Raw genomic sequence first — 24,051 nt, forward strand, 5'->3', positions numbered from 1 at the left:
GTACAAAAAGGCTTCTTCTCTTTTATCACTGAGATTTATTCTTTCTTGCTCCCTGGCCAGCCTTCCTGTTCTGATTTCATAAGCATGGTACACAGATGTAGATAGAACCCTACATGGTCTCTGAGGAGATCTCCAGCCAGYTTCCTCCCTGCAATGTCAAGTTTACTTCTCCAGTACTTCTACTGCCACCAAACTGAAAACTCTGTTTTATATTTTTGTCTCCAAATGCATTCTGTAGATGAAGTCCTCATGACTTGTCCAGTTTTGATCTCTTCTCCTATCTTGCTCCTCTAATTTCTTCCTAAGAGATTCCTCTGGAGACCACAAAAAGATTTTCTAGATTTCATTGGCAAGAATATATAGGCTAAAGTTCCTGGAAATCTAGTCAAGGATTTCCTCACAAGCAGTCATCACAGCATAATTTTATATAGAGATACTGAATTATCAGTGCAAGACTCCCTCAAAAATTTTTTACTGAGAATGAGATACTATGTAATACAAAAATTTCCTCATGTCTGCTAGATTAGGTATATATATCTGTGAATTTCAATTATTTTTGGTTTTATATAGTTAACAATTAAAAAAAAAATACTGGAGTATAATAAGAAGTACCAGGAAGGACCAAGGAAATGCTAAAATGAAGGATTCCGTATCAAGCTACATCAGTATTATCAGAAATTTCAGTATTTCCTTAAAAACTTATTAGACAAGAAAAGTGTATCTTCCTAAATATAATGCTCAATAATCTAGCTGGTTTCATTCAACAGTAAAAGAAATCTTTTTAACTTATACAGTCAAAAGATATTAAATAATTTGCTATCTTTAGTCTCTACTGRATAAGCTTTTTACACATGTATTCAAATAAAACTTTAAAAATATATGCTTCTTAACATATATATGAAGATATATACATATATAAACTGATAAAGTATTTCAAAATAATATTCTCTAATACCTCATTACTTAATTTCCCTGCATAAGCATAGGTCATATCTTTGTCTGACTGTGCTACATTTAGCAAAGAGCCAGGAAGGAGAAGCGAAGGTGAATGATGAGTTCTGCAGTGGAATTTAAGTCCTCAGCACTACGACATGTGTGCAGGTAAAACCGTAAGAAAAATGTATGGGAAGCCAAACAACACTAGCATCCTTAAGAAATTAGGTAGGACCATTGTGAGGCACCTCTGAGGAACACTGAGGCACCTGAGATGCTTCTTGTCAATCACTGTAAGGGCTAGAAGCACAAAACATAAAGCTATTTTTGCTCAGAACACTTTAAAACAACATCTTCATCTGGGCCAAAGACCTAGCCAAAACGCTCTGAGGCTGTATTGTCAGTAAGAAAAAAATCCAGATATTGTCCGGTGCTAATTACATGGTAATTAACAGAAGCTAAAACCCTGCTTAAGTAAATTCTGTTATTAAATGAATACATATTACCATACTAAAGCTCCACTTTATTGGTTACCACAGTTTGCTCATTGTGAGAAATACAGACTCCTTATTCTGCTAGATAACCCTGTTACTGTTTAAATACAAAATRAAAACACACTTCAAGTATCACACATTTGATAAAATGTATTTGGTCTATCTTCCTTTGCTGCCTGAACTGGGAGTGACTGAAGCTGGAAAATGCATAAAGGAAGGAAAAGTGAAAACATAAATGTGAAGCTGCATATAACCAGCTCTGTAACAGATAGAAATGTCTTTATCACAGTCCGTATGCACAGCAAGTTTGGTTAAATTTAAAGAAATGCAGTTTTGCTCTGATTGCTTGTACATAGCTTGATTTGTGACATTAAGAGCAAAATTATATTAGGTTCTAAACTAGTTCTAAACTAGTTGAAGACCATTAAGAAACTGATAGAAAGGAAAAATCACTGGTTTGCAGACAGTTGCACATCAAATTGGAAAAAATTCAAAGCTCCCTCTAGGAAAAGGATTGTGAAGAAAAGAGTAGATCTGCCAGCTGAAAGAATTTTTTTTTTTCAGATTTTCCTGATCTTAAAACTAGAATAAAAAAACAAAAAAAAGAAAACCAGTGATCAGTCATAAGATAGAGAATAATATTTACATACTACTAAATTTGCATACTCATAGTGTTACCCTTGTCCGCTTTTCATAAATCTAACTTGTTGTGCAGCTTCTTAATAGAGGCCGGTTGGCTATGTACTGTCATACCAAAAGAATAACAATCAACAAATCCTGAATTTCTTATAACATCTTCAAACATTACTAATCTCTTCTTAACCTAGAGTTTCCCCCTACCAACACTGCAAGTTTCAGAAAGAAAAATACAGTCTGGCAGGACAAAACGTCTACTCTTTTCCAATATATTGTTCCTTATACTTTTCCAAAACAAATCTGAATGTGCTTGTTTTATCTACAATCATATTTRCACTCAAATCAGTTATTTCTTCATTTTCCTAGATTCTCTTCTTGCTCCCAGCTACAKTTAAAATAGCTGTGTCAGGTCTATTTCAATGGATAAGGTAGAGTTTCTAGTGGTGCAGAGATCATGCTCCATGAAATGATGGTTGTTAAAATACTTTTTWAAAAATATCTTAAGCGATAAGGTAGATAATCCCCTAACTGATACATAAAACCATGTAATTGCATGGAATTGCTAGCGGGCATGTGCCAATACAGGTAGTGCAACATATCTTTGCCTCAAGACCATATTATTCTGTCATGCAAGTCACTTTTCTTTCCATGAGATAGGAAGAAGATGTAGTAAAATGCTTTAAAAATTCTTATCAGCACTGTTGCATAGATTTATGCTGACATATCAACAAGCTAGCCATAACTCAGAGCTCTTAGAATTCACTATGGTAGGGAAGGTTTGCAAGTTTTCCCATCATTGCTTACACCAGTCACTGGGTGTCAGCAACATCTTCAACACTGTGCGAAGTATCTGCTCGAAGCAGCACTGGATAATAAAATGCTTAAAACAGTGTCCACARCTATGGGATTCTGTATACCCAGGATTCACAATTTCAGATAAAAACTCAGCTGAAAAAGATTGGAAAACATCCCTCTAGTACTGAAAGGCTTCATTACAARAACATTAATGGAGCACTCATTTTGGTAAGATTCCAAAACAACATTAATGATCCCAATATGCTATTTATAGTAACAACTCCCGGACACTGGGCCTAGTGCATCTCTGAAAGTAAACAGCATTGATTCTTTTCATGATTATTCAAATACCTACAGATGATTTCAACACAGTTTTATCCACAATTTCCCTATAGGCCGTTAAGTCATAATTAATAGCTAATTTTTTTTCCTTACTTGTAGAGTGATCATTCATCTCCTCCAGTCCAGTATTAATTCCAGCATCTATTGAACTCATAATTTTATCAATCTAGAAAAAAAGAGAACAGGAAAAACAATTGATAGATCCCATCTTTGTTATTTTACTTTGGTTTTTCATGTATAAAATTACAGCATTGTTACTGTCATTAGGAAAGCAACATTATAATCAAGATTGCAAAAGATAGTTGTGATACAACTAATTTCTCCACTTTGCTTTTATTCTGCTACTTTATTGTAATCCACCAAAAGCTAAAGCTTGAACCTAATATTTCCTTCTCTATAATATAGTTTCTTTCATATTGACTACACTGGTATAGCTCAGTATTTGAAACTGCTTTGTCTTCCTTCAATATATGGACAGAAAGGAGAAAAATGTGTGTATTAAAGTATATGACAGAATAGCTTTTATTTTTATAGGCTTATTTTGCTTGATGATAGCTGTGAACCACTAGAGGACTATTTAATCAGTACTGTTAATGAAAAACAATATTGCTTTGTGTGTTTTAAGGTACTAAATCAACAGCGCATTTAAGATTTCCAGAGAATTTTCTAGCTCCCTTTTCTTCCATCTACCCCAAGGCCACCGAATAGGTAGGAAACAGAGCTGTGCTCGCTCCGCTCCTGTGCCAAGTTCATACAGAAYGATATTGTTTGTGAAACAACACTACACTTTTTCCAAAGGTCATTTGCACATTTGTAAATTGCATTGTACTTACTAGGTCAGAATTAATATACCTACTGTATTCTCAGTAACAGGAGCACAAAACAAAAAGTGAATCACAGGCAGATATTGTGAAAGAAAAAGATGGCAACAGAGAACTAGATTTTACTTAGTTTAATATTAGGGCTGACTGGGACAGCTGGCTCCTGTCGCTGTTGACAGGAAAATAGCTGGGAATAATCTCAGAATCTGCAGATTGAGAATTCACGTCTACTTTTTGGTAAACTAAATTTGTCTTATCCTCAAGAACAACCAAACCTTGACAWCTCCATAAAGGGCAATCTTTGATCATCGTAGTTTCAGGATCTCACAAAAATGTACCCAWACAGTTAAGATCAAAATCTGATCCTTCCACTGAGAAGATATCTCCTGTGCAACAAAAACCACTTTATGGATATCCTGTCAAACCAGACATTCAGATGAGCTGAAGAAGTCTTCTTAGAAAAATAAGCAATCTTACAATTAAACTCTGGCTTYTATTTCTGAGATAAAAAGACGTTGGGGATATAGAAAGACACTTTCTCACAGCAGCTGTTTCAAAGTTACGTGCTTACTTCCCTAYAATACCAGTAAGGATATAAATATATCCCACTCTTAATTTACCTCAATAAGACAAGAACTTTTGTGTCTATGAAGAACAATTTATACTCTTGAAATTTAGCACATTAGGAAGAAAAAAATGAAATTAGAACAAAGCTATATAAAAATACTTTAAAGCAAGCTCTAAAACTAAAATAAAGTATTTTGCATGAGCAAGCATATGAACTATGATCTCAGCATGAAAGATTTCCTTTAATATCAGCTAAAAGTGTATTCCACAGGAGTCGGGTATATAACAAGTATTGTGTACACCAACAATTTCCTAGATACATAATACAGGCTGGGTTTGTGGAATGTACAATCAGCCACCATAGGTTTTCCATTCCTGCCAGGTTCTCCTGACTCTTCTCAAGGAGGCATTGCCTGTTCTGCTGAAGTGGTTAGAAATAATTAGCAAATATATAAAAAATGGGCCTAGTTATATGCCCATTTTACCACTTCCGATAGTGTCAGTGGGGAGGGCATCAGCAGAAAAGAATTTGAATGGCACAGCACACAGAACAACAGAATTACTTCTGGTTGCCTTCACTCACTATGGAAACAATAGGCTTCATTCAGTGTGCAGCGTTTTGAGCAAAAATGCATTGTGTTTTGTGCCAGTTGTCAAGCTACATGTATTACACTCTGATACACACTCTCTGAGGAYTTGTCATTTGGAAGATTCACTTTTTATTTTCTGCCTCTGAAACTAAAAAATAATRGCATTTTCACAGTTCTCTATAGTTGCTTGCACTATGAGTGACCAAAACTTACTTCTTCCCACTCTGATGTGAARGAAGGTGTTCTTTCAGAATTTCCCTTAGAGCACTGCTGATTTGGTGTGGGTTCACTCCAGTTGCTTCTTGCTTTTTTGTCATTTGGTGGATGGGAGATAAGATTGGAATCAGATTTTGAGACATTTTTGCATAAATGCATTTCAAGCAAAGTCTTTGGCAAAGAACGTATTCTCCCAAGCGTGCATGCTCGCTCCACAAATCCCCCAGTAGTAATAACCCATTGTTCATTTATCCTTGTTGTTGTGCCAACCAGTGTACGATTTTCCACTGGTTTAGTTTTAGTATGAAATATGGTTCTGTTTACAACTTGCGGCTTTTTTTTCTTTACAGGAGGATCGGTGGTGTTTTCTTTCCGCAGCTGTATCTGCTGTACTGTGTTCTTGTTCAAAATGCTTTTCTCCACTGGACCACTGCACTGGTTTGTTTTGCTATACAGCTGGAGTGGATTAGCAGGTGGGTCACAGGCAGGTGATGATCCATGAAGCAAACCTGCAAACTGCTCAGCAGGGTGTCCTTCAGGAAGCTCACTTTCAGTGGATGCTTCTCCCTGGCAAAGACACTCTAAAAAGAGAGAGAGAGAATCTTGTTAAAAAACCCTAGAGTGATAAAATACTATAAACAGCAAAACCCTCACTCTACAAAATGATTTTCTATGATGCTTCATTCTCTCTTATGTACAGAAACAAAAGATACTTCTATCATGAACCGATTTATTAGTCTCTTGCCAAACAATTTGTTCTATAAACTTGACTATCTTGACTGGTTTACAAACACACCAAAACACTCAGTGGTACATATCAATTACAGGAAAAAGTAAATTTATAAAGTACAATAGGCCGTTTTTATTCCATCAGCTTGATGGTGTCACTTTTAACTTGTTATTGAGTTGWAATGTGTACAAACTATACAATTTGGAATGATGAATTAGTTACTTTTTAGGTAAAGAAACATATGAAGAACCTCTATAACAGTATTATTCTTAATAATTTTTCTTTTTACAGACAAGTTTGTACTTTAAACTTACTGAATATCTAAAGAAGAGATATGAATATTTTCAAGAATTTTCAACAATAATTTCAGAGTAATAGTAATCACTGTAAAAAGAAGAATAGGAAATCAAATTTTCTTAACAAGTTTTGTATGTAATTTAGTATGGCAGATGAAACTATAGAAAAATATACTTTTTGACACAATTCAGAATGGATTACTRTGAATTTAGAGCCTGCTTTTATGCCTGGGGCTCTAGGGGCTRGAAGAATAAAATTTGAGAACTCGTTCTTTCTGTGCTATCTCATTTAAAGCAGTGGTGAGGGTAACACCATTATATCCACATGGCAYGAAGATACCTTATTCAACTCAGAATAACTCTCTTCTCACTAACAGTTGCATCTCCATCACTACTTTGTTTAAGACACATAGATGTCACTCCTGCTGAAAGTTTATCTGCATACGTAGAATTTTAACTGGAGGACTGTATGCACAGCAGTAGCTACCAGAAGGAATCAAACATAGCCCCATGACACCGTACACAAAGAAACTGATCACTTTCCTCCTATTTGCTACAATATCTGCTTGAAGTAAACCCATAAATCTTAGAATATTTTTTATAAAATGAGGTAGTGCTTGAGAAATGAATGACAGAAGAAAGATCTCAGTTTGGACTTCAGATCACCAACTCTTMTATTAGTCCATGGTTTGAAAATGTAAAACTAGGCTTTTTTCTCATTTTCTAAATTATCKTTACAAAATTTGAATCTAGATTAGGAGGGAGGCAACCTTATAAAATCTACTTCTCTCCTTTGGGAAGCAACAGACTAAAATATATACCTTAGGCATATTTGAGCATTTCTCAACTAAAAGGTTGTCTGATGTAATGGCAAAAGGTAGAATGTAGGATGTGACAGAGCTTATAGAATCAATAATGACAGGAAAGCTAGTTTAGAGGGAAAAATAAAAGGATGGGACATTCTCACTTTCTTTAATTCTTGAAAGTTGCTGAATTAATTATACACCTGTGACTTTGAAGGTGACTTTAAAATGAAAAATAAATGATGCAAAGACTTTGGTGCTTTTCAGTATTAGGAAAAACTCAGCAGCTGGGATTCAGTTCCTGATTAAGACATCCCGTTTTAGGTAAGTACATGTGTAAGAAGTATGTAAGCTTCCAGTCATACTCAGAGATGAGGTTGATGAAGTCAGTGGAGCTTAGGGAATGAAGTCACACTCTACACTATGGCTGATCAGCTAAGTAACTCCCTGTATCCATTAACTGCATTGACTAGATCACAAATGACTGTAATGAGAAATGGCATCCAGTTTGCATTGCGATACTTAATTTAGATGTATCAATCATGAACTGAAGCCTACTCTAATGTTTCAGGGATCGGTCTTACAGTTGTCACTGAACTCACTCAGGGGTAAATTTGTTTCTTGAGATGAAGTAAAAAAGGAGAATAAATTTGGAACAAGACAAGATTACAGGCAGTGAATTGCAAGGACTTTGCTAATAATCTGGACTGAAACTGATGGCTGCATCTATAATGGTAAMTAAAACTGTCAAACTGCAATTCCTTTAGGATCTAAAGGAATTACATGCCTCATGTCCATCTCCTCCTTCCTGAGACAGAGTTGGCACATCCAGACAGTTACTGGAAATGGTCTGTGGCCTCAGCCCTAACTTGACCAGTGCCTGGGAASTGTCTGAGTGAATCCTACTTGGTAGTGGCCAAAACCATGTCAAAACCCACACTAACAGTTTACAAGTACCCCTACTTGTTTTCATTGCCTGTGTGAATGCCCTACTAAAAGCTCAGCTTCAGAACTTGAAGCACGAAAAAAGGCTGAATAGGATAATATAATGTTTTTCCTGTATCCTTTCTACCATAGAAAACTGTTTTTTTAAAGATAACTTCCTTAGCTTTTAGTAAGTACCAAAATCTGTCACTGGTCTCTTTCTGTTGCTGTATACTTCTACTATAAATTTTAAGATTGCTAATATTGAAATTGGTATTTCTTCTGATGCTTAGTAGCAATGCGCAAAATGTAATATTTTGTGTATTATTTCCCATCTTTTCTTAAACATAAAAAATGATTCTTCGTCTTTTGAACACTTCTGTGCATTGAAAAGATCCTTCCTTTAAGTTGCCTATACTGATGGTCAATGTCCTGTGTGGTTAGAATTAATATTAAAACTACCAATGTATTTCAGCAATTCAGTTAACTGTCTCAGTTGTCCTTTCCAATGGGTTTTRTCATCTAATTTTATTATATGCCCTCAACATTTTCATTAGATGCTTTACTTCTGTTTGTTTCAACCAGCTTAACTGGCACTAAGAAAAGATATTATTTTTTACTTCATTCTAGTTCATAGATTTATACTCTGGTGGACACTAAGTTAATGATAAGAGTTTTGCTTTCTTKTGGTCTTATGAGTAAGTCTTCTGAGAATGGACTTTCAAATAAAGCTCCTGGGAATACCATGGAAAGTGAATAGGTAGATAAGGTCAAGATCTTGGATTGAATCCTAATAGAGATAAATTTTCTGTTTCTCATAAATTATTTTATATTTTTTATAGGAAAGCTTAGTTTTGTAATCTTAAAAAAAGCCAAGATATTGCTTTTCTTCCCACCTTATCTTTTCACTTGCAAATCCTAAATCCCAAATACCAAATATCCTAAATACCAAAACATAAACAGATGTCACTTCTACAGATCTTTAATATCATTACAAGTGCACCCACAGCTTACTCATCTGGCTGGATTATTTATGAAAATCACTATGATACCAACATATTGTTTTGCATGGAAAACTTTTGCAGAACATTTCCATTTGTAACTACAAATCAATTTAGTTCTGCCATAATCTCAAAGCCTCAGATAAGCATTACTATTATCATCAGTTTACATACAATCAACCTGGCATTTAGACAGCAGACTGCAATCCAATCAGCTATTTATTTACACACCAGTGCACCCCAGCACAGTTGCTTGTGGTGTATATATATAGATCTCTGCGGAATACCATGTCTTGCTTTTGATATTTGAGTGTTATAATTTACAGATGCTTCATCACACTTACATAACTATTTTGTGAGTCTGACTCCAAATCTGCAGAGCATGTTAAAAAAATTAGGAATATACTATATTCTGTGAATTTTGCATTTTTGTAAACTTGAAAATTAGCTTATTCACATTTGTGTCTCCAGAGATTCTATGTTCAAAACTGAAGTAGATTCAGCAGAATATCACTTATTAATAATAGTAATGAAAAGGGCTGTAATGGATAAATTATAACTACAGAGTTAGATCTTTAACAGACACTGCTGTTGCCATGGCACGAGTTTCTAATGTAGAATAAAAACCCTTTGGGGATTTGTTCTATAGCTATGGTAACAACTGTATTGTGACACCTGCACTATTAATCTCTCTAAGTTCTGTTTTCATTTGATCTAGAAAGATGTTTTTAGCAGCATACTCTGCACATGCGTAATAGCTGTCCAAAAGTGTACTCTCAACTCTCATTTCCACACATTCAGTTAATTGATAAAATTAAGACTCACAGCCAAATAATATTTAGGTAGCACCTTTTCATCCCTTCCTACCATTTATGCAAGCTGAAACCATTTGCAATGGAAGGATAGTAGGCAAAGAAGTCGTCCTATTTGCATGGAAAGACTGCTTTGAACATGCTAGAATATCTTCAGTAGTGATGATATTGATTGCATTATCAAAAAGATATAAAATGGAATAATCAACAAGTAAAGGTGTAAGACAGAAAATTCCAAGTATTTAAAAGCTGAAGTAGCAATATTCAGTAAATCATTATTTCACACAGCAAACAACATGGTGCTCTAAGTTCCCGCTCTTTGATAGAACTGCAGTATAGTGGCTGCAGATACCCTGATGACCCAGTACAATGTTTTCTCACATTGCAGTAAATGTTACAGCAAAGCACCATGGACCTCTTTGGCAGATATAGCAATATGATTCCTATGCAACTCATGAAGGATGTGGGCTTCTACTATCATCAGCAACAGCACAGAAAAGGAGCAGCAGTGTCCAGCCAGAGCTGTTTCTCCTTCTGCTTCCTCCTAAATCTAAAGAAACCAAAAGGGAATGCTGGTGTCAGTGGTCTACAAGGTAAATGCGCAGGTTCCAGCCCTACAAGCTTCTCAAAGCCATTTTTTCTCCTAGAAATCACAATAAGTCTCTGAGGATTTTGTGTTTGCATTTACTTATTTCTTTACCATCAGTTGAAATCTATAACATTATAGTCTGCACTTGCCTGTATACTGAAGGATCCTACCTAATAAATGCGTTACTATTGCTGCCTCCTTGGTAGTTGCACTGTCCACATTTTACTCTTCCTTTTTACAATTACATATGAGGAAATACAGAAGATGAGATRGATCTAGGGGGTAAAATAGCTCCCTACGGAGTTTTCTGAATATTACTTCCGAGCCTTTGATGAGGAAAAAGCTTTCAGTGAGGAAGGATATTAGTTGGTAATTACTGCCAATTCTAAACACATTATAATATCCAGATATAGTTCTTGCCCAAAATTGAAGTAATAGGAGTGTAATCTGGTGCAAATATTCATAGTTAATTTTAACGTTTTTGGAGATATAATGGTTTGCCTGTATGTTTTCAGAAAATATATTTGCTACGCATAGAGTACATTCTGTATTTGAGGAGGGCAGAAATGCATTTTTCCATAGAAGACAGACAGAGTTAATCTTTAACAGCAAGATTCAACTTAGACAAAAACACAGAACTGAAACTGCCACCTCCATAATGCTGTTTCCATGAGAATTTCTTTCTACGTGACTATATAAGGCATGGCTCCTAGACATCTTAATGACAGGGAGCCTTTCATGAACCATCACATTTTACAGCACAAGAATCTGTCAAATATTTGCTCCTCAAACAAAGAATTCTTCAGAAAACTAACATATGTTAACATGTAAGTTAAGGACTGCAAAATTTATGCAGATGAAATAGTGTTCAACACCACTCAGGTGAAGCACTGATCTTCCTCAACACCCATGTTCATGCTAAAAATCTGTTACAGTATCTCAACTCTACCACATAGAAAAAACATCATTACTTCTTTGTAAAACTTAAGTAATCTTTCATGAGAAAATCTGCAAAATGAATGAAAATTGATGCAAAATGTAGTTTTGCAGAAAGCTCACATATAATTGCATTGAGAAATTCTGTTGTCATCTCTTCCTGCGGGAGAAAGCTAGCTGGCAGCTGAGTGGGATGTGGCTGTGCTCAGAGAGTACATGTTAATTTTACAACGTAGTACAGTAGAGAAGAGTAAAGGGAAAATTTGGTGGCACTTAATAACCAAACTCAGTGCAAACCCATATGAACATGATAGATGAGCTCTTGAAACCAAATCCTTTTTTTGATGACACTGATGAAATCTAGTTAATTTGTTTCACTCCTGATAGTTCACACATCAAATGCAAAGAAGGAATGAAAGAAAAAGTCATCTAGCAGCTAGGAACTAAAGGTATTCATTGTCAAGGCAAAAGAGACTGGAAAAATAATGGATGATTTTTAGAGTGCTGTTTCCAAAAGGAAATGTCACTCAACAGTTCCCACAATTGTATTTGTAAGGAAAGATTTGCTTAAGCAACAATTCAGTTTCCCCAAGCATGAGACAAATGTAGAAAGAATACAAAATATCTGTTTGGCATTTAAATTGATCCTACACTTCTGTCATCTCTAACCTTAAGAAAGCATCTATCTCTGTTCTGAGCAGTATTTTTAAGGCACTTAGAAAGGATGGGACACATTGTAGTTAACCTTCTATGCTCTGCTCTACTGTCCACTTTTTTCTCCTTTCTTCCAGCTCCACATGGAAGCCCACCTCTTTCATCTTATGTTTCAAAGCCATCAAGAATGCAATCAAGGCTTTCATAAGAAATAATGGAAAATAAAGGCCCAAATCCAAATGGCCCCACTTAATTAGAGGCTTTACTGTTTCCAAGGAGATCAGTAATACTAAAGAAATTGTACTGCTTTTTGCTAAACTGAACTTCATGCTAGGTAGTGGATACAAAGCTGTAAGGACAGGAAGTGTCTAATTCTTAATAGTGTCTAGAAAAGATATCAGACTACAGAATCATAGCCTAGTTCTAGATCTACTAGGATTATACATGCAGAGAGTCATGGAAGACGATTGTATCCAGAACCACAAGGTTTTTTCAGCTCCATATGGAGCACTCATTGAAATTCTATATAATTACTTACATGTAATTGTTTTGAAACTTAGTAGAAATCATATTATTTTTGAAAACTTGTAACTCATTATATCTTTTTGTTGTAAATACTGGACACAGAAAATGAAGGATTAAAAAAATAGACTATATATGCATACTCTCATATTGATTTGTTTGGGGTTTGTAAATGTAAAAGGATAACTATAAAAATCCCTCCAAAAAGTATTTACAAAATACAAATGATCTCTAAAAACCCATCAACCTACATATATATGTGCAAGGGAATTTAGCTAAGAATATTACTTTTCTAGAACGAGTGACAGTCTCTGAAAGATGTCTGCTTTCCATAACTAATCGTAGTTATTTAGAAGGGTAAAGTCACATGCAGGGTGCTTAAAAGCCGATTCTGCTGAAGACAGGGAAGAGATTCCGATGGCTAAACACAGGCATCTATGGCCATTTTAGACACACTAGGGTATCCAAGGTGCCTGCAAAGGCTGACAGACATGACGTACAAGTTATGGAAAACCTTGACTTTCTGGGAAAGTAGCTAGAGGTTAGGAAGAGTATCTTGGGTGTACAGAATGGCTGAGGCACCTCTGTTTAGACACCTGAATTGCTTCCTAGAGGTCAAATGATAGCAGACAACGAGTACAGATGGTGGCACACGTGTAGATAACACATCTCAAAGAATCTGTTACTGTAAAACAAATAATTGTTTGAAGCGATTCTGTGCATACACCCCACATCAGCTGASTCAAATACACCAACCTCAGATAGGAATTGAAGACTTGTCAGTACTTAAAATAATGATTGTTGGCTACTTCTACCAAAGCAGGCAGCAGTTTGAWAATCCCGACTACCTGAGCGGCACTGACCTTGAAGGGCTGGCTGACCTCACAGATCAGCTCAGCCAATTTTGGAAATGCGTACACATTTGTAACATGGAATTAACCTGTTATGAATTGACTACCTCTGTTAAGAGAGTCAATATGTAGTTTTATTAAGCTACTGGAATGTAGAAAAGCACTAGTTCAATTCCAGATTCAGTTACAGGAAAAATAAGGATCACAGCACAATAATGCAGGCAGGAAGTAGAGTGACTGTACTCAGAAGACAAACTGTCAACTTTCAGGCTCTGTGATGACAAATGACACTTTGCTAAGATCCTTTATTAGGCAGAGCAAAAGACACCTAAGGAGCTAAAAGCACAAGCTGAAAAAAGTCTGCAGCTGTTTAAGGCAAAAATACTACAGGTAGACTGCAGATCAGTCTCTTTCAAACTGTTTTCAGCAGTATCTGAGTTAACTGAAATTTACTAAAACTTACAGAGACTTTCTCCATCTTTTAGAAGAGTAGCTATAGGTAAGCAAAAGTAATTCTGATTTTTCTTCTCTTACTGCTTTGTACACTTGCATGATTAAAAAATAATGATTATGATAAAGCTGTATGAATCATTCTAGTTACTGGTCAAAAGCTCCCACAGAGACATTTTCCATGGTATTTCCAAATATGGGGCAGTTATCTTGGCTGCAAAAGGAAGAGATGCCATCCATGCTTCTGAACTACAGAGTTTGATGAAGAGGCGCAAAGGTAGTAAAGTTCAATCCAAATAAAACCCCACTTACATTATAGGTTGAAAACTCAGGCAGTGTAAATGCTGCATACAGAAATCCTGAATGATTTCTTTTGTGTCAGAGTCATGTGAAAGGTACCACTCACCCTTCYGCTTTTCAGCCAGAAGTTACCATTCCGACTGCTCCACTGTCAGAACAGTTCATAAGGAGAGCCTCTGATCTGCTTYGGGCAAATCAGCTGTGTCAATATAAGTAGAGTACTTGAGTTCATCTGGCTTATTTTGCTTGGGATGGATTAGAAAGCCCTCACAGACACTCCTCTGCTGAACCATCTGTGAGATGGCCACCTATGAAAGAAGTGCAACGACAAGTACRTGCTGGTAACATCTTGAATGGCTTCCACAGAATTCTGCCACTCACAGAAGGATCATATTTCTCTACAACCCAGGAGTCATCTTGCCTTTCTGAAACACACCAGGTGGATTACTTCCTTAGGCACCAAGCAAAACTGCCCTTCAAATATGTTACAGCTACTAAGAATACCGTTTTCTTAGATGGAATAATGGGAATAATGATAATAAATATTATCATGGACTAAAAGGACTGATTTACCAAGCTAGAAGGATATAAAATAGTGCAGATTTCAAAGACTTCCTCCAGATTGGTACAAACATATCAATAAAGGCATTTAAGAGCCTAGGAGCTGCAAAATGAAAATACAATGTGAATCCTAATTATCAGAAAATGTGCTAATATTGATAAGAATTGCCTATGCACATAACAGATATCTCAGATTCTTCTCATTTAACAGTCTGATCAGAAGACCAGGAATAATGGATTATAGAAAATTTCTACCTACTAGGGAACCCCATCTACTTAGTGGCACATCTTTACTGAATATAGGAAACTTCCTTACTGTGTGATTATAWACTTTGGATACAAACCTATACCTCTTCCATACAGAGTTGTAAATTTACCTTGGTCTACTAATCTCAAAGCTAGGGATTACGATTTTCAACTGGAAACACAGATAAAACTGGGAAAGATCTTAGAATAGGTATCACTTCCTGCCATACCAGATCCTCATGAAAGTGATCTCTGATAAAGGGCAGAATATTGCAATTAGGAAATCTCCAAGCMACAGTCTGAAGTGATAGCATGTTTAAAAGAAGACTGTAATTCTAAGAGGATAGGGWCAGAAGAGAGGGGGAAAAAAAGTCATGTAGATTGCCTGAAAGCTTTGTACAGTCTTGACTGCCATTCAAACAGGTTCCTGTGAAGTGTACTCTGGTATGGATGCAGACAAAAATTAGAGGATCTCTGTCATCTAATTCTTTTACTCTTCTTTAGAAGAATCTCTTCAAAACATTTGTTGACTGAAACAGCAGTTACAGAATCATAGAMTCACAGAATTGGTAAGGTTGGAAGGGACCTCAGGAGATCATCTAGTCCAACGCCCCACATCAAGAAGGGTCACACAGACCATGCTAGACAGGGTTGCATCCAGGCRGGCCTTGAASATCTCCAGAGAAGGAGACTCCACAACCTCTCTGGGCAACCTGCTCCAGGGCTCCGTCACTCTGACAGTGAAGAAATTCCTCCTCGTATTTAGGCGGAACTTCCTGTGCTTCAGTTTTTGCCTGTTGCCTCTTGTCCTGTCGCATGGGACAGCTGAAAAGAGTTTGTCCCTGTCCCCTTGACACTCTCCCTTCAGATACTTATACACATTGATAAGATCCCCTCTCAACCTTCTCAAGGCTAAAGGGGACCAGCTCTTGCAGTTGTTCCTCATAGGGCAGATGCTCCAGCACTCTGATCATCTTCGTAGCCCTAAGATAGACCCTCTCCAGTAGCTCCATGTCTCTCTTGTACTGCGCAGCCCAGAACTGGACACAGGACTCGAGACGAGGCCTCACCAGGGCTGAGGAGAGGGGCAGGATCACCTCCCTCCACCTGCTGGCAACACTCTTCCTAATGCACCCCAGGATACCATTGGCCTTCTTGGCCACAAGGGCACATTGGTGGCTCATGGTCAATCTCTCACCCACCAGCACTCCCAGGTCTTTCTCTGCAGAGCTGCTCTCCAGCAGGTCAACCCCCAGCTTGTACTGGTGTCTAGGGTGATTCCTCCCTAGGTGCAGGACTCTGCACTTGCCCTTGTTGAACCTCATGAGGTTCCTCTCTGCCCAGCTCTCCAGCCTGTCCAGCTCTCTCTGAATGGCAGCATGTCCATCTGGTGTATCAGCCACTCCTCACAGCTTRGTATCATTGGAAAACTTGCTGAGGAGGCACTCTGTCCCCTCAAAGTTGAATAGGATGGGACCCAGTACTGAGCCCTGGGGAACACCACTACCCACAGGCCTCCATGCCACTGATGACAACCCTCTGAGCTCTGCCTTTCAGCCTGTTCTCAATCCACCTCACTGTCCACTYGTCTAACCCACACTTCCTGAGCTTCTCTAGGAGGATGTTATGGGAGACAGTGTCAAAGACCTTGTTGAAGTCAAGGTACACAACGTCCACTGCTGGCAATGTCCTCATCTACCCAGCCAGTCATTCCATCAGAGAAGGTTATCAGATTGGTTAAGCAGGATTTCCCCTTGGTGAATCCATGCTGGCTACTCCTGATCACCTACTTTTCCTCCATATGTCCGGAGATGACATCCAGAATGAGCCATTCCATCACCTTTCCAGGGWTGGAGGTGAGGCCGACCRGTCTATAGTTGSCTGGGTTCTCCTTCTTGCCCGTTTTGWAAACAGGAGTGACATTGTCTTTCTTCCAGTCCTCAGGCACCTCTCCAGTTCTCCAGGACCTTTCAAAGATGATGGAGAGCAGCCTGGCAACAACATCCACCAGCTCCCTCAGTACCCATAGGTGCATCCCATCAGGGCCTGTGCRTTTGTGAACATCAAGCTTGCCCAGAAGATCTCTAATGCTATCCTTCTTGACCAAAGAAAAGTCTTCCTTTCTCCAGACCTTCTCCCTCGTCATCAGGCTCTGGGATTCCTGAGGGCTGCCCTTAGCACTGAAGACTGAAGCAAAGAAGACATTCAGTAATTCTGCCTTCTCTGTATCTTTTGTCACCAGGGCCCCTGCCCCATTCTGTAGTGGGCCCACATTTTCCCCAATCMTCCTCTTGCTACTGATGTATTTGAAGAAGCCCTTCCTGTTGTCCTTKACATCCCTTGCCAGACTCAGTTCCAGCCGGGCCTTAGCCTTCCTCATCACATCTCTGCATACTCTGACTGTATTCCTATAATCCTCCCAAGTGGCCTGTCCCCTCTTCCACATTCTGTGTACTTTCTTCTTCTGCCTGAGTTTTGCCAGGAGCTCCTTGCTCATCCTTGCAAGTCTCCTGCCCCTTTTGCTGGACTTCTTTCTCCTTGGGATGCACCATTCTTGAGCTTGGAGGAAGTGATGTTTGAATATTAGCCAGCTCTCCTGGACCCCCCTTCCTTCTAGGGCCTTAACCCATGAGACTCCACCAAATAGGTCTCTGAAGAGCCTGAAGTCTGCTCTCCTGAAGTCCAGGGTTGCAATCCTGCTTGTTGCCTTACTTCTTCCCTGTGGGATCCTGAACTCCACCATCTCGTGGTCACTGCAGCAAAGGTTCCCCCAGCCTTCACATCTCTAACCAGTCCCTCTCTGTTGGTAAGGACAAGGTCCAGCAGGCCACCCTTCCTCGTAGGCTCCTCTACCATTTGTGACAAGAAGTTATCATCAATGCATTGCAGGAGCCTCCTGGACTGCTTGTGCCTTGCTGTGTAGTCCCTCCAGCAGATGTCAGGGTGGTTGAAGTCCCCCATGAGAACCGGGGCCTGTGATCGTGAGGCTACCTCCAGCTGTCTACAGAAGGCCTCATCAACTTTCTCTTCCTGGTCAGGTGGCCTGTACTAGACACCCACAACAGTGTCCCCCCTGCCGGCCTGCCATTTGATCTTTACCCATAAGCTCTCAACTGCCTCCTCCACCCCCAGGCAGAGCTCAATACATTCCAGTTGCTCTCTCACATAAAGAGCAACTCCACCACCTCGCCCTCCCGGCCTGTCTTTCCTAAAAAGCACATAGCCACCCATCACAGCATTCCAGTCGTGAGCTACCCCACCATGTCTCCGTGACTGCAATGAGATCATGGCCCTGTGATGGCACACAGATCTCCAGCTCCTCCTGTTTGTTCCCCATGCTGTGTGCATTGGTGTACAGGCATTTCAGAGAGGTAATCGAGCGTGCASGTTTCCCAAGAAGGGTGTAGCGGGGTCTCCCATAGCCATGTCCCACATGCACATCCCCATCTGCATGCACTCATTGGAGGCCCCACAACCCGAGTTGTGTTTTATTGACTACCCTGTCTATTAGAGAATAGAGAATTACCCTCTCTATTACAAGCTCTCTACAGGTTAGAGGGCTTCTATCTGAAACAACTTGATATGGTCACYTGTCTCCTTCAAAGATCAGGGAAACTGAAAAAGTATGGAAATTGTCAGAGACGAAAAAATTTTTTTCATTGGGTACATCTATCCTTGGAATAATCTTTTTTATTCTAATCCATGTATCATTAGGATCTTCCTTCTTGTGGGAGGTCCGCATTTGATATCTGGACTTCCTTGGAACTAAAAAAAAAGAACACTGAAGTTCTGTGAACAGCAGTGCACTTGCCCATTGGCCATATCACAGTTTTGTGTATGTCAAACAATGCCTACAAAGATATGTGAGCCACAATTTGCCTCTTAGTTTTAACATGCTCCCTTCTTCTGGTTCCAGCTCCTGTGATCAGTCAAGCAGTGAATGGTTCTTCATTTACTTGGCATGGTTCCTGACTGTAAAGTTTATGTAAATACGGTAAAAGAACATTTTTCTCATGATTTCTCACCGAAAGCTTAGAAAGGTCTCTGTTTCATTTCAYATGACAACAAATTTCCAAACCTCAGTATTTTTCATACTTTTTCATACAGTATTTTCTAAACGCTGATCACAAACACTTCCTCAGAATTGGTAGGATCAAAAGCCAAAGTGTTCACATTTCTCCTTAGAACTTTTAGGATAACTCTTTTTGTTGCTTCTCTTTTGGAAAGGGACTCATTCTCAATAGATATGTATTACTTTTGGTGAGAGTGGCCTGATTCAAACCTTCCCTTCTGGAATATTTCTTTTCGGTCKCTACAGAAAAAAGGTCTGAACTCTCAGATCAACTTCTTTGCATACACTCCTTTTTCCCCACTTCCTACTCTCCCACTCTCTTCTCTCTGCTGTCCCCCAAAGAAAAGAGAAAATTATTAAAATCCACAGAGTGACTAAATTCTTCATCATTCAGACTTATGAACACAGTAGGAAAGAACCTACTGTTTTCTCACAAGAACTGTTCTTTAACTTGAGTGTTAATCCATCTCTTACTTCCACAGATTAYTGCATTCATACTGTATTTAAGCCTCAATACATCTTCCTGCAAATTATTTCTAAAATGTAGCCTCTACTTGTCCATTTGTTGTCCAAACCATTGTACTGTATCTATTACAACCTTAGGCTCCCTGATCTTAATGCATTCAAAAACTCTTCTACAAAAATCATCTTCCTGGTCCATTGCATTGAGCGTGCTACATGGTTTTCACTGTCATATTTAAGGCAATTTATGGCATACAAATTCTTTATTAATAAAACTTCACAAGTTGTAATATAATTAATTCCTGTCTCCTGTATGCTGTCAAGGTCCCATCATTGTTTTGCTATTTTCACTTTATCTGAAAATTAATAATTTTAGCAGAACTGGACCATTCCAATATTTCATGATTCAAAGGGATTATAAAACTACCTTTTATTATATATTTACCTTTATAATTTACACTATAGAACAGCTCTTACACTCCATGTTTCTTATATAATGAAACATATAGTGTGCAATGTAATATAACTAATTTGAAGCTGTAGAAAAAATAACTTTGATGCACATTATGTAGCCAAAAAAGGTAATTCTTTGCATTGGATTAAACTTGCTTTTGAAGAGCTCTCTGGAGATTCAGGATCAACTTGCTATGAAATTACTCTGACTCCTTCAGCATTTTCTTTGATGCAGATTTGAAGTGCTGCTCTGACAAATTTTTTAACCTACCAAACACACTCAGGAGAATGGAGTATGCAGCAGTAGTTCATTAAATCAATCATAATTAACAAAATGTTGTAGAAACAATATTACCATTGTTTTAATTAGCATATTCCTCATTTAGAACAAATTGGAAATCAAACGGTCACAGTCTCCTGAGATATTTACATACGTCACTTTTTCCTCTCCTTAAAAAAAAATCACTATATCTAGCTGTAGCTCTATATATCAGATAGCACAATAACAAATACCAATATCAAACAAAGACTTGCAGTTTTTTAATAGCTTTTACTATAAAATAATCAGAAATGCTAATGAAAATATTTTAATCGAGTTTCTGATTAAAAATGAGCAAACACTTTATTGATTTCCTTTTGTAACCAATAGGAAAGACAGAGAAAAGAAAGGAATAGAGAGGAAAGACTAAGATTTAAAGGAAAAAATGGGAACCATATTGAAGATCAAAACTTCTAAACCCAGAAACTTTTGATGACAGTGTCAAATTAAAATTGATTCAGAAAGACCTCTTAATACATAAAATGCTTATATTTTTAACTAGCTTTCAAAAATCTCATGAAGACAAAAAAAATGACAAGTATTTAGCCTATATTTACATCTTGACAGCTTAAAATTTTTATGTAAGCACCTAATACAAAGGAGTACAATCAAAAAAGTAGACATGTCCACTTTTGGAACAGATTATTCCCACTTCTGGAGTAGGTTACTTTGAATATTATAATATTATGAGCACCTCAACTTATGTTCTTGAGTTACTATTCTGCCTATCCGCACTAACTTGAGTGAAAGAAGGCTATCGGGAATGGGAGAAATATGTGACAAACATTAGATATTTCCAAGTAGAATGCTAAGAATTCTTAAATGAACAAAGAGTGAGCCTAGTTAACAGGATATTGTAATCTCGGCTATGGTAAAAGCCTTAGATAGAAGACAAGACATCGAGATATTGAACTTTCTGCTCAGAGAATAATGGATGAGCCAGAATTGAAAGGAACTGGGATAGCTACAGTACTGGTAAACATAGAATGAATTTGAGGAGAGATAAGAGGCGTATAGGCTTGTTTTTAAAAAAAACAACCTCCCTTCCTCCAGCCTCCTCTGTTGCTATGTATTTTTGGACAAACTTAAATTTTTTAAACCATCTAAAAATATATGGGGAGATATGATGTGTGCTTCCAAAACAAAATGAGCTTTGCTTCACAGACATGGCAATTGATCCCTACTAGAGCTAAGCTTAAAAGAAAAGTTGAAGTGAAATTTGMTTTAAATTCACTTAATCTCCAGGCTGACTATCAATATGAAGACCAAGTCAGGCTGTAATTTGCAAGTGGTTTCAAAATACCCCTAATCAATCTGAACTTTCATTGTTTTTATTATTTTACAGCAGCCCAAGACATGCAGTAATTACACCAGAGAAGTACATAAGTATGAATCAAAGCAAGTACTTGCTTCTTAAAATTGGCATCTTTCCTACGCTTCAGTTAAACTATGCTTTATTTTAAGGCCAATATGGTGATGTTTTACTACACAAAAGACCAAGATTCAGGATACATTGGTCATTTCCAGTGTTTGATACTTTTTGCCAGTTTTGAAGCCAATTCATTGATTAAAAAAATTACATAATCTATACTTCGCAGCTCTCATATGAAGAGTGGCAGAGCAATATGATTTTTCCCTGCATGGCTAACACTCTAAGAATTTATATTCAGGAGTAAGAAACTAGATCTTTCTACAGTGTGTGTACTAGTTCATTTATCTTGACAACTAGAGAAATTGACTCAGAGCAAGTACAAATATTGCATCATATCTTCACTGTGGGTGTACAAACGTTAAAGGTAGGCACTGGACAAAGGTTCCCAGTTGGTGAGAGTGGACAGTCAAGTTGGCATGCCAGCCAGTGCTGACCTATCTTCTCCTGAAGCTGACATATATGGCAAAATGCCTTAAAAAACAATATACCCACAGCAGCTCATAGCTCAAATTCATGAACTTAAAGTCAGAAAGTGCCATTTGTACCTGCATATAAGAGCATGGTATTAGGAGATGTGTGTCTCTGAACAAAATGCACAGCCAATAGCAGACCCAAAAGAAATAAAAATAAATGAATGATGACCCCCAGGCACTGTTCAGATGAAGTAGTACACCCCGATGGATGCTAAATCTAAAGATTACAATTTTCTCTTTTAATCATTGAGYCATGTCTTCAGAATTACTGTTTATTCAAGTATCTGTAAAAGTAAAGACCCTATGATCTAGTTTAGGTTTCTATATTACACTGTGTAAAAAATAGAAAAAAAGGATTTTGCAAAAAAAGGAGTACTTTAAAGAAGATCTAAAATGCATGAGAAGTGAAAAAAATTGAGGAATAATGAATTAGAAAAGGAGAGTGGGAAAATACAAAATGTAAGGGGCAATCTTGGAAGAGTCTGAATTCCAACTCCAGAGTACCATCGCATGTTACCAGAACAGTACCACTATGCAAATACTTTCAGTCTTACTACATCTATATCTCTGAAACTAGACGCCTCTGTCTTTCATTTCTGCCATGTTCCTCTCCCATATCTTCCAGATGCTGCAAATCTTAATTACTATTAGATGCAAGCTCACATTTTCAAATACTTGTTTAATAATCACTACTCAGTTTGCTGTCTCTCTGTATCTGAAGTGCTTTGTACGGGGTTATTTCACTGTTTCCTTGCCTAAGGTCAGTCATGTTTACATGCAACTTTTCTTTCACAAATAACTATGTCAGTATTTCTAGTATCACATTTGATTTCACTATTCTAATTAGACCTATAGATTTGTCATAGACATTTTCTGGAATAAGTCATAATATTATGGTCAATATCATAATCCTAACAATCATGGGAAAACCATGAAACTATGAAAAAATCAGTAAGTTTAGAGGAGCTGAACTACTTTTGAAAAACTAGGTATTGAAAACAATTGTATAATCCAAAATACGTTTTAGATATTCCACAACATAAAGTTTTCCTTTGGTCTCTTAATTACATGATAGATGTCTTTTTCTGTACATTCAGTCATCAATCCTTTCAACCATGGCCTTACTGCTCAAAGTTGTAAACGAGGCTGTAAAGACAACACTCTAAGCTAAGCTAACCTTCATACAGGCATGAAGTCAGAGAGACTTTCTCAAGCCTTATTCACATATCCCTTTGATGTGCAATCTTACATATGTCCTGTGTTTTGACTCTTGAAAAGAGATTGCCATATCGATAGGTGTCAGCTCAAAATGCTCAGTCTCAAGTGTTTTCTTCTCCTTCAGTTACTGCAAGTCACCAGAACAATATGAAAATAAACAAACAAACAACACTTCAAACTCGAAGAAATCGTAAAGAAACTCAGCTAGTATATACCTGGAAGTCAAGCTTCCAGCAGGGATGAAAGTGGATACCCAGACACAGCTAATCTCTGGATTAACACAAGCAAAAGCCACCATTTTGGGGCCTTGAAGAAAGATCTCCTACAGTTTAATGAATATCTGGAAAATTGCGAGCAAAGTAGGCAGAGACCCTTTTGTTTTTGCAAGAGATTCCTTTCTCATGAGGAGTGGCCTATGCTGGACAAAATTCCAAATATACATCCCCCATTACAACATAGACTTATTTTTGGAATCACAAAAGATGAAAAGTGGAGGATAATCACGCTTAAGTTTACAGAATTTATCTTTCCTTATACTGACTTTATAGGGAGA

General features: G+C 37.6%; 1 protein-coding gene across 1 annotated transcript in view; it reads right to left on the minus strand.

Moving 5' to 3' along the window:
* Positions 1-24,051, minus strand: part of ANKS1B (ankyrin repeat and sterile alpha motif domain containing 1B) — a 434,320-nt gene that overhangs the window by 221,031 nt on the left and 189,238 nt on the right. The window contains exons 13-14 of the mRNA XM_085321288.1: positions 5,392-5,975; positions 3,294-3,366 (exon numbers count right to left, since the gene is read on the minus strand). Of these exons, the coding sequence (XP_085177414.1) occupies positions 3,294-3,366; positions 5,392-5,975 (657 nt within the window). The remainder of the gene's footprint in view (positions 1-3,293; positions 3,367-5,391; positions 5,976-24,051) is intronic.

Source organism: Rhea americana, unplaced genomic scaffold (assembly GCF_003343005.1).
Source record: "Rhea americana isolate MKP2758 unplaced genomic scaffold, rheAme1 scaffold_69, whole genome shotgun sequence".
In the NCBI taxonomy this organism is placed as follows: Eukaryota; Metazoa; Chordata; class Aves; order Rheiformes; family Rheidae; genus Rhea; species Rhea americana.